The sequence below is a fragment of the Mchenga conophoros genome, linkage group LG3, assembly GCF_057382185.1.
Source record: "Mchenga conophoros isolate Kocher_MC1m ecotype Shallow Benthic linkage group LG3, M_conophoros_male_GT1.1, whole genome shotgun sequence".
NCBI lineage: Eukaryota > Metazoa > Chordata > Actinopteri > Cichliformes > Cichlidae > Mchenga > Mchenga conophoros.
This window is the reverse complement of record NC_140528.1, coordinates 37,304,225-37,316,305: the sequence shown is the minus strand read 5'-3', so window position 1 is coordinate 37,316,305 and position 12,081 is coordinate 37,304,225. Positions and strand designations below refer to the sequence as shown.

The window sequence follows — 12,081 nt, the reverse complement described above, 5'->3', positions numbered from 1 at the left end:
AAGCACTGAAGTCGTTTATCACGTAAAAAATATTTTTAGTTTATAATAATTTGATAAATAATAAAATATTAATAAAAACTGGAGGTTTTTTTTAGAACTTGGATTTTAAGCTATTTATGCCTTTTTTGCTGCTCTTTTTTAAACTTATTCCCTTTAAACTGTATTTATTCTTTTTAAAATATATTGGTTATTGCACTGTAGAGGCTGCTGAGGAACAGTATTTCGTTTCAGGCTGTGTAACACGAAATGACAATAACCAATAAAGTCTTGAGAGCTGCCATCATTGTTCCAGCAGGAGGCAGTAAAACACCAAACTGCACCTGTTGTGCTGAAAAGGTGTGAGCATGTGCAGTAACCCAGTAAGTTACCTGAATATCTCTGTCTCACACACACACACACACACACACACACAGTACTGATACTAATGACTCGCTCTCAGATCTATTTGGGTTTAATGTCAGGGTATATTTGTGGATGAAAGTTTTGGTAGGACACATGATGTGGACAGTCTGGTAATCCCAGAATATTTTAATGTAAGAAAACTCCAGACAGCTCTGGAGAAAGTTTCAGAGTAAAAGCCCTGGAGTGTTTTACATGTTATTCTGTTGGATTAAATCTGACGGAGCTGATTCATAAACACTTCACTGCCAGGTATCAGGTGACCTGCAGAGACTGATCCTACAAACACTCAGAAACAGAGTAAACCAAACTGCACCACAGTGATCAGACGAAACCTTCCTGACATGAACACAGCTCCTCAGTAAAAACTGTGAACATCTGGGACTCTCCTCAGCTCTTACTGGGACAGTGGTGCGGCTGCCCCTCTGTGGGTCTTCCTTGGTCTCTTGTGTTCTGGGGGCCTCTGGATGTCTGGAGTTTTGATCTCCTCCATACCTGCTTGATACCATAGAGGACGGGGCTGTGGCCCCCCCACACTCCCTAGCAGATCATTACATGGAGAAACCTTTGGAATGCAAGCATGCTGATCCACACAGGTATGCACACAGGTGTACACATGGGTATTCACAGACGCGGACTAAAGCTTTCTTGGCTGCTGCCTCAAAGCACACTGTGCGCTGTCTATCTTGCGTGCTGCACAATATCGTTTATTATTTAGTAACTATTGATATCTATGACTAGCTAGTTTATTGTGATGGTGCTTTTTTTTTCTATTATTATGTTGCTCTTTGTTGTTTACTGTCTCCTCTGTTTGTTTTTTTGTTTTGTTCTTTCTCCATACAGGTGACCCAGGAGTTTTTTTTTTTTTTTTTTTTTCTCTCTCCCCCCCCCCCCCCCTTCTCACCGTCTCTTCTCCCCTTTGGTTTTCTTTCTTTCTCTCCCCCTCTTTCTTTCATTCTTTCCCCCTGTCCTATTAAAAAAAAAAAAAAAAAGATGACAAAGGATGAACTGAAGCTCCGCCATCACGTGATGTCGCATGCTGCTGTTTCTGATGTCACTTAAAAAAAAAAAAAAAAACAAAAAACTGTGAACCAGCAGAGACTACACCCAGCACCATACACCACCTCTCTGACACAGTACACCCTCGGGCAGGTGGTGTCCCCATAAACAGTCTGAGAAGCTCTGATTATTTACTATGTTCAAACAAACTGAGTGTCCACAAACGTCTGAGCTCACAGTGAGAGCTGCTGGCACAGTTTGGAGGTGTTCTGCCCCCTGCTGGACACACAGAGCTACAACATGAGGATCAGAGGAGGCTGGTGCTGCTTCACCTTTAGACACAAGAAGGAGGTCAAAAAATGTAGAAACAGAGATTGTTTTTAAACCTGTAAAGGGGGAAATCCTGACGAACCAATCCACAGCCAGAAAAGAAGTCTAACTCTGTGCTGCTCCAATCAGGAATCAGCTCTGTTACTGTGTGAGTGTGTAAAGTCACAGAATAGCTGGTTTCAAATGTATCTATAAAGTTTATTCACATTTTATTTAGGCTTCAAAAAACAGTCCAAGTTTATTTCTTTGGACTTTGTTCACTTAATGGATGTTTCCCTGCATTTCTATTTTCACACAGTTTATTTCTTACAGCAGTTTGATGTTTCCCTTTGAATCCCCCTGAAGATCCTGACAGTGAAGCACGTACATAATACTCCAGCCTTTCAACTCTGAGCTTATTTAGTTCTATTAATACACTGAAATCTCATTTGTGTCATGAAGAAAGTCTTTAATCAAACAGAATTCAAAGATCAGAAACATTTCATATATGGAGTTAAACATGAATCATTGTTTCAACAACATATTTATTGTTGTCATAAACAGACAAGAAGACAACAACAAACTGCTCCTCCCATTCAACACATGTCAGTCCATATCCCAGCAAACTAAATCATCTCCATTTACACATCAAATAGAAACATGAATCACTTGTAATGATTAGAAACTTGATAGAATTTCAAATCTAGTTTGGGGAGTCATTCAGTGAGAAACAGTGAAATGATTTTCCATGTGAAAAGGTGGACAGCAGAAACAGAAAGAAAGAGTGAAACTAAAAGAGAAACAAAGAGCTTTGGAACAACGAGGCAGCAGGAGGACAGCTGCAGTTTAACAGCTTCAACTCACTGACAGGAAACAACATTAGAAACATCATCATCCTCAACTCATCTGCTGCACTGACACTGACACCTTCAACGGACACACCTTTGCTTTACCATCATCAACAGTGTTAATATATGGAAACATCCTGTGAGTGAAAGTGTGTGTGAAGGTGTGTATGTGTGTGTTAGTATCAGGATCAGAGAACGACAGCTTTCCTCTGTTCCAGTCCAGATTCACTCGGATCCTCTGGAGCTTCTTCTGGACTGGGAGAACAGTGACAGGAGTTGATGGTGAGCGTGTGTAGTACGTACCTAAACTGCACCCTATTACCCATAATCCAGACCATATGTCTCCCTTCCTCTGCACAGACTCTGTTAACACACCCAGTACCCACCATGTACTGTCTCCAACATCAACATCCCAGCTGTGAGTCCCTGAGTTAAAGCCCTCAGAGCCCAGGACAGAGCAGGACCAATCAATCCTCTCTGGATTATCAGGAAGCTGCTGCTTCTCTCCTTCTCTCACACTGGTCAGATCTTCAGACAGGATGAGGTTTGGATGAGCAGTGTTTGGGTCCAGGATGAGAGGAGTGTAGGAGACCATGTCCTTCATGTTGTTCCAGATGTTGAAGGTCAGGTTGCCCAGGTGTTTGGCCTGGTCTATCAGAGCTCCTGAGGGCAGCTGTGGATCATCCAGCAGGGGGCAGCGCTGGACTCTTTCCACTGCAGCCTTGTAGTTGTGCAGGAATGAGACGTCTTCAGCTCTCAGCTCCTCCTCTGTGGCTCTGACTGTGTCTGAAAGAGCTGCTATCTCTCTGCTCAGAGCCTCCATCTTCTCCTTCATCATCCCACTCTTCTGCTCCTCTTCCTCCCTCAGTGCAGCCAGCCTGGCCTCCTCTTCCTCTGCTAGAAACTGGTGAAGCTTCTTAAACTGCTCCTTAATCTGCCTCTCTGTGTGTCGGGCCTGGACCTTAATGTGTTCTGCTGTTTGATCAAACTTCACTTGAACTCGTTTGCAAACCTTTAACTTCTTCTTTAAGGGCTCCAGAGTTTCCTGAAGTTCCTTCTTGTGTTGTTGTGCAGCTTCATCGATGGGTCTGAATCTGTGCTTGGTGTGTTTTTCTGAGTCTCTGCAGACGAGACACACTGGCTGCTGATGGTCCAGACAGAAGAGTCTGAGTTTCTCAGAGTGCAGACTGCAGAGAGCCTCTGAAGCTCTCTGATCTCTCTCCTGTAAGAACGACTCACACAGGTTCTTTAAAGCCAGATTTAAAGGTGGATCATAAACTGATATTTCCTTACAAACTGGACACTCGTGTGTTGGTCTCTCTCTCCACCATCTCTTCAGACAGTCTTTACAGAAGCTGTGGCTACATGACAGAATAACAGGATCTCTGAAGACCTCCTGACAGACCGGACAGCAGAGATCCTCCTCTGATCTGGAAGCCATTGAGTCTGTGAGTGAAGCTGAAAACAGCAGACAGGAAGTACAGTCAGTCCTGGCTCCCCTCCCTCCTCTACCACCTTCACTGAAACTTCCTTTGAGTCGTGTTTTTGCTCAAACTCACATTCAGTGTGTGGAGCGTCAGCAGCTTGAAGCAGCAGTGTTGGAGTTTTCCACTTTTCTCTCCTGTAGCTGGACTCACTCAGAGGAAGCTGCTAGTTTGGTCTGAGCTCAGTCTGATCGTCTGTGCGTCTCTCTTTACTGAGGACGAAGAACTTCCTGTTTCCTGGTTTGTCACATTTGAGTGACGTGAGGGGAGGAGACAAATGTTGCTGTTTGACTTTTAACTAAGGTGTGTTTCAATCCTGCCTGCAGCTCAAAAGCTGTAAAACAGGTTTTGTGTCTTTTCACCTCCACAGGTCACAACATGAAACCTGTTGTGAAGTTTATAAAATAAAGTGTCACTCGGTGGTGCAGCTGTTTGTCAGCTTCTATTTTAGACTTTGTTCTGGTTCTTGTTCAGGTTCCCAGCAGTGGGAGTGTAATGCAGTCACACACACACAGGTGGTGTTAAGGTGGATTCACTTAGTTACAGACAGTGGTGTTATTTCCTGTAACTAAGGGTGTGTTTCACTCCAAAGTTCAGACATTAACCTGCCAGAAGCTGTAAAAGTTACTAATAAAGAGCTTTTCTCTCATTTCACATGTTGTCCACAATCTCCTCGTGATTACCTCTGGAAAGCCCCGTGGCAGAGCTCTCCATCCAGTGCAGCTTTATGGTCATTGCTGTGGTTCCAGAATCTTCTCATGATGACCAGTAGGTCCCCAAACAGCATGACCTTTGACCTCAACCCCTGCCTGGGCTGTCAGCTATGGTCCCTACTTCTCGCTGGGTCTCTGAAGGTTTCTCAGGAGATTCCACCCTTGGGATCATTTCTTCCAGCAATGCTCTGCTGCACCTGCATCTCCTCACTAGAGGAAAAACTTCTATTTGGAAAACATGTCAACCATCATCAAACCAAAATTTCCTTTCAGTTCAGTGAACTTCACTTATCAAAAAATATAATTATTTATTATTTATTAATTATATTATTGGTTTATCACGTTTTCACTTTCACTTATAGGCCATCAAAGTGTTTATTGTCTTTACCCAAATGATTGGAGCAGAACTTGTTCCATATTCAGTTTTTCAGCAAAACGTGTTTGAGAAAAGATTCATTCTTATAACTGGAGGAATAAATATATTTCAATAAATATTAACGTTAGCCTTCGACTTTGTTCCAGTTTTGAATTTTGGCCCACTGTGTATTTGAGTTTGACACCCCTGCCAGAGAAACAGAGGCAACTGGCAGTCCAGCATGAGCCAAGGGGCCCAGGACACAGGAAAATCTCTCTACTGTCACTGCAGCTTCCTGCAACTTCTGAATGCTGGTGGACTGTCTATTACACACTTTGCAGTGATATCGAGTTAAATCTTAAGGAACTTGTGTATTAACTCAAAAACACAGAATAGGCCTTTGTGAGGTGAGGCATGATTGAATGTGGACAAAAATCAGCTAGATGAGTCAAAAACATTACACTTGTGTGTAGTGGTGCAACGGATCAAACATCTCACGGTTCGGATCGGATCACGGTTTTAAGTCACGGATCGGATCAATTTTCGGATCAGCGAAAAAAGAAAAAAAGACAAAATTTTAACATTTACTTTTTAACTTATTTAAATATATTAAATATTTTTTGCCTATTAAAAAATTCAACTCAAGACTCATTCCACGCAATTATATAAAAACAAATTAAGGTGCAATATAGGGCAGTACAGGGCTTTGTATCTACCACTGCACTGTGATATAAGGAACTCTCACGGTCACGTGGCTTTCCGTTGACCTGGAGGTCCACCCATTTGTAGTTGGGCAACAGAAGATGCCTGGGACAGTTCAGCCATAACCTTAAACTTTTCCTGCTCATATACAACGGATCTTCGGATCATGTTGTAAATGGGCTGAACTGAGGGCGACTGCACAGCAGGCTGAACTGCTACAGGTAGCGGGGCTAATGGCTGAGCTATGGGCTGCAAAAGAGATTGTGAAGTTGGTCCACTCCCACCCGAGGAGTGGGTACAGGTGCGGAGGTTAGCGTTGTCCTGGCGGACCTCACCTCGGGGGTCGGTGCAGATTTTGGCAGCGACTGGACAGCTGCTGTCCACACCCGAGGAGCTGATACGGGTGCAGGGACCAGCCGGCCCCAGAAACTGAAGCAGGGACCAACTGGGCCCCAGCCCCCCTTACCTGGGAAACTGACACAGGTGCAGGGGAGTGGCGGACACCTACTCTGTATCTGGTGTGGTCTGCTAGACAGACCCATCAATGAGACTTTGTAAAAGCAGCTGGTCTGAGTGATGTGATCAGAGTGCAGTAGATAATGTCTGACAGCAGTTTGAAGAGCAAACGGATTCTGTTCTGTTCTTCACTCATCACCTACCTGACAGCTGACACCTCACACCTGTTTCTCACCTGCAGGTCACACAGGAGGACAAGAGAAGGATGGACGCAATAAAGGACATCCTGGACTGAGAGCAAGTCTCTCTGTTTTTTTTTTGTTTTTTGCTCATTTTTATATGAATATTTTAATTTGAAAATCTGAGTTCACTCTGCTGAGCTCACAGATCTCAGTGTCATGAATGACGTCTATTTACTGCTGCTATGAAAGTTAAATTATTTCACAATAAAAGAGCAAAATGAAATGTTTAGAACAAACACAACATCCTGTAAAAACTGTCATTGTTCTTTTTGTACAGAGAGCTTCCTCTTCACCTCCATAATTCATTCAGTTCATTCACGAAAAAAAGCCCAGACAAAACACACAATAGAGTAAATCCACCTGTGATCAACAGTGGTATTTTTCTTTCTTTGTTTATCAAATCTTCTCCTAATATGTTAATAATGTCAATACACCTTATTCATTACAACTGCTGAAACCTTAGTCCCACCTTCCAGTTTGTATTTGTGCTTCAATCCCTTTTCTTCATTTTAACAGGTGTGTTTGAATTTGTGTTAGCAGTGAGAATGTGGACATTCTTTTCTTTGGAAATAAAACCATTCCTATTGCAAAACTCTGACAGTGTGACAGTGGTGGAAAGCAAAGAAAAAAAAATCACCATGTAAAGAAAAGGGTGATGATGACCAGTTTTGCATAACCCAGAATTCAAAATGTACAATAAGCCTGTGGGTTCAGTGGGAACCAGGGGCGATTCTAGGATCAGAGCTTTGGGGGCGCTGAGCACCCAGAGAGCTGCCCATCCAGGCAAGGTGGAGTGGATTTCTGTTGTGCCTGTCACTATTACTTGTCTGTTTTCTTATCTGGTTCTTCCTGACCTTGTACTTCCTCCTCAGGTTCCTTTCCTCTCTCCCTCTTTGGACTGACAATCATACACAAATAGATTCAATTAGATGAAAAAATTACATTAATATGAAAAAACAAATGCTATTAAGATCACTAACAAAAAGTCCTCTCTCAGTGTACTTTCAACCAAAAGGCAAATAACCAAACCACATGTAAGCTATAAATATTGAAACACTGATCCAACATTATCCTTTATTGACAGATCAGTTGATCTTACACTTTTACCTGAATGTTGTTCCTGGGTTTAATCTTGGCACATGCACATATGACAAAATAACCAACTTCTCTCATTACATTTCAAACAGGACAAAACAAAAACAGGACAGTGGTAACAACAGCAGGCTACAGACAATTTTAAGTTTTAGATTTTAAATAGGCTGTATAAATTTCAATGGGAGCAACAGGACGGCCAAATGTTGCTGAATTTACTACAGAGCAGGACGGATTGTAGGGTAGCAAACATCGTCGGAAAACACGTTTCCAACACTGCAGGTTACCTGGTGTAATGTTTTTCATCTAAAAAGAAACATGGTCTGAGTCCTACCTAACTATATAAAGAGTAACTGAAGGTTAAATGCAGCTAACAGGTCCTGTTTTAAGCCAGGCTCTCACACCTCCGCTCCGCTGCGTCTCAGCCACTATCGCTCTGGCAGCAACGGCGCTGGAGCCAGAGCAGAGTGCTTCAGCACCCCCAAAAAATGGGCTAAAATCGCCACTGGTGGGAACAGATAGGAATCAAGAGAATTTATGTCCTGTAGTCCAGGAGGACAGTGTGAGTTTGGGGAAGAACAGTTCCTCCAGCAACAATAATTAAAGTCTATAATTAGATAAAAGATCAACATAATAACAGTCCACTGCCTTCCTCTAGATTAGCTGAAATAATGAAAACCACACGTGCCAGAAAAATAACCTCTAAACTTTATAAGTTCATTTAAATAATATAATAATAACAAAACTACAGATAGAAAAGTGGGAAAAAGGCTGTACCCTATCTCTGACTTCTGGACAGAAATCTGTAACAATATGTTCGAAATGACAAATAATGCAAACTTACAAGTATAAAAGTACAGGTATAAACAGCATAAAACAGCTCATAGGACACACCTCACTCAGAAAACTGTTTAAGCTGAGCCTATCACCAAGAAAACTGGAAATAATCACTCCACCTTAAACACTTGTTTAATATACAGTATTCCTGCGCCACATGGTGGCAGTCAAGTCAAAGTAAACTTTATTGTCATCTCTGCTATACACAGTACAGAGAGATGAGACGAAGAGGCTCCAGTTACATCAGTGCAAAAAAACCAAACAATAAATATAAGAAGAGTCGGAAATAAATATACACTTTAGGACTCGGGGTAAAGGGATCAATAACAATTTAAAATTTATAATTTACAGTTTGATGATTTAAAGTCTCACACACAACCCGTCGAAGGGGGAGGGGGGCAGCTGCTTCCAAATAGAGCACATTTCATTTATAATGTTGTAAATCCAAGCCCATTATCTATTCATGACTTGAATCCTGGGTTGTGTGAAATCACAGAAATAAACCTTAGACAAAGCAAATCTTTGAACTAAGGTGTAGGTCTATTAGATCATGTTGTGGTGATCCTCGGGTTGAGGGATTTATGTTCATACTGGAGTGCAAAATTAAAACCAATGGAAGATGGACAAGAAAAGTTCAAAGCCATCAGGTGCTCAGTTTAGAAAAAATTGAAAAGAAGAGGAGGAGAAACGAGCAAAAGATGCAGGTAAGCAGATGTGTGATTGGATAATAACAGGTCATCCTGAAACGATCAGAATCAGAATACTTTATTAATCCCTAAGGAAATTATGTGCGTTACAGTTGCTCCAAAAAGAAATGGTAAAAATAGTTAGAGAACACCTTCATTCATGGCTGTCTGTGAGCTCCGACTGACCTCAGCCTCCATTTTTTACAGGGAGATGCTCAGAGAGGCTTTCAGTTTCATTTCACAGGAACAGCTTTGCTTCTGTTTTACATGCAGGTGCTGCACAGAACACACCCTGTTCAACCTGTTTGTGTGACTGACTCCAGCTCAGACAAAAGGCTGAGTCGCCAGTTCAACAGGTCAGCAGTTTGCATCTTTTTCATCTATGCAAAATCCAAACAAAGTCCTGTACATAGTGTTTTTAGTACTGAGAGGTGAGTCCATGTTTGGGCTTTTCATTCATTTCTACAGCATTTTTCATCCCTGATAACTTCATAAAGCACAGAGACAAAGAAAAAACACTTTGAACAACTAAAAATAAAAGTTAATGAAACATCAAAATAAAATAAATAAATAATAGTGATAACAATAATAATAATCATTAAACAGGAAGCAGACTTTGGAAATGCTCTGAAGTTTCTAAAATTTGGAATAAATCAGGGTCAGACATGTGTGAAGGTCTAATGAAGTCTTCTGGATGAAAATTGTTATGTGCAATACCAAAAAAGTAGATTCTGTTCATCTGGACTTTACATTTGCACAATAACTGAAACCAGCGCACTGTTCTTCTAGTGGCATGCATCAAGAAACATTATGTTCAATGATCCAGTTTGACCTCATGCAGGCAGTGCTGTTATACACAGACTGGACAACAAGCCTATTCAAATGGCGGCCCGCGGGCCAAATGCGGCCCAGAAGCAACCTGCGAGTGGCCCTGCCTGTGGTCCTGGCAGAAACACAGAGAAAACGCAAAAAATTAATTCATTAATTAATTTTAAAAAAATTAAAAATTCCTACAGCGTAGTGTAGACTGTGAATGCAACACTCCTAGTAGCCTAGCAATATTTAACCCACAATGCACCGTGATGTAAACATATTAAACAATCATCGTAATATATGATGCGACAACAGCATGTCTTTCTCACTCCTAAAGCGCAAAATTGACAATGAAAACTGTCGGTTTAACCCTGCCTGGACTGACAAATACTTATTCATTTTACCGAGTTTAATAATCTTACAACCGGAGTTGTACTACCATGGTGAGGGTCCTGTACAGCCCAAGAGAGAGCTGCAGCATCTTCCCTTCGTGTTTGCTTCTTGGCGAAGAAGAAAAGGCCTTTCACAGATTCTGAAACAGCGAAATACTGCATGCTGGCCGTGGTGGATGCGGTGAAAAGTGATGAAAAAATTAAAGTAAGTGTGACATCTGCTATTAAAAACGTACCCCTGTCAGACAGTTCAAATATTTGTAGAGTTGAAGTTCTGGCGTCAGACGAGTTTGAAATGCTGTTAGATGACCTGAAGAAAACTGATGTAATGTCTATAGCAGGAGATCACTGACAGAACTGATAATGCACAGTTGTGCGTATATGTCCGTTTCTTGGATGGGAAATTGCTCGGCTTACTACCGTTAGAGGGACACACAGCTGGCGAAATGATGTTTGAGAAGATTTCAACTCTTTTTGAGGAAAATGGTCTGGATATGAAGCGTGTCTGTATACTTGTGACGGATGGGGCTCCATCCATGGCAGGAAAAGTGAGTGGTCAGCGAAATATTTATTTTAATTTGAAAGGGAATTATCAAAATGTTTTTTTGTTATTATTATTATTATTTCAAATGTGCAAAAAATAGTTTAGTTATAGCTCCCTTTTTTTTTAAATGGACCTTTTGGTGTGCATTTGTGAGAGGTCACCAGATTTACAGGGGAATAGGAATAAAAAAATTACTTGTTTTTCAATACAGTTGTGTGGGTTTGAAATTGATCATGATCTGCTGCTTACTGGCTTCAAAACAAATATCTGGCCCAGATAAATTCCTCGGATTGAAAATCTGGCCCAACTAACTTCGTAGTTGAATAGCCATGCTGTACAACTTAATAACAGTGTTGGAGTATTAAAGTAAATCTACTTTAAACCATGAACTGTCTTTTTTCTGAGCATTTCCAGAGTGATTTTTGATTAAATCAAATTGTTTGTGTCTTTTTTGTCACAGCAGCAGCCATCAGTGACACCAGCACACTAAAGCAACACAACAGCAGGTTCAGATACTCAGAGGAACAATTCATTTCTAATGTCTGAACAGTTAGTAGTTTATGTGTTTGAGCTCAGTCTAAGAACTTTAAAGTACAAATCATAAGTTTCAAACAAACAACATATAAGGACATAAGATGGAAAGGAAACAAAAACATACAGAGGTGTGAAACAATGTTTGTCCCCTTCCTGGTTTCCTATTTTTTTAATGTTGTCACACTTAAATGTTTCAGATCAAACACATTTAAATGTTAAACAAGGAAAAACCCCAAATGCAGTTTCTCAATAGAGGTGTTTGTCATTAAGGGGAACAAATCCAAATCTACATCGTCTCTATGCAGACTTATAGAAAATGTGAATAAGGGATCAAAGTGTCTGCAGAGAGCCGTCATGCACTTGATAGCATGACTACAGGACTTACGATCCGCTGATTCATTGATTACTTTTAAAAAACAGCTAAAAACACATCTTTTTAAAACTGCCTTTTGCTAACTTTGTTTGTATTTTGTCTTTTTAATCTGTTATATCTTGTAAAGCACTTTGTGATCTCTATCTAGAAATGTGCTATATAAATAAAATTTTACTTACTTACTTACTTACAGGTCGGCCTTGAGCCCTTAGGGGCCGACACAAAGCTCCGACTGTTTATCTGCACGTCTCAAACACTCCATTTGTCTGCAGGCTGAGTGATCTGAACGAGCTCAGCCTCCAT

General features: G+C 41.1%; 2 protein-coding genes across 2 annotated transcripts in view; one reads left to right on the top strand and one right to left on the bottom strand.

Moving 5' to 3' along the window:
• Positions 1–12,081, top strand: part of LOC146578490 (complement C1q-like protein 2) — a 107,287-nt gene that overhangs the window by 39,419 nt on the left and 55,787 nt on the right. The gene's annotated exons all lie outside the window — the stretch shown is intronic.
• Positions 2,475–3,999, bottom strand: LOC146578492 (nuclear factor 7, brain-like). Its single transcript, XM_085268780.1, has one exon. It carries the CDS (start codon positions 3,994–3,996, stop codon positions 2,605–2,607), a length of 1,392 nt encoding a protein of 463 aa, XP_085124906.1. The 5' UTR covers positions 3,997–3,999; the 3' UTR covers positions 2,475–2,604.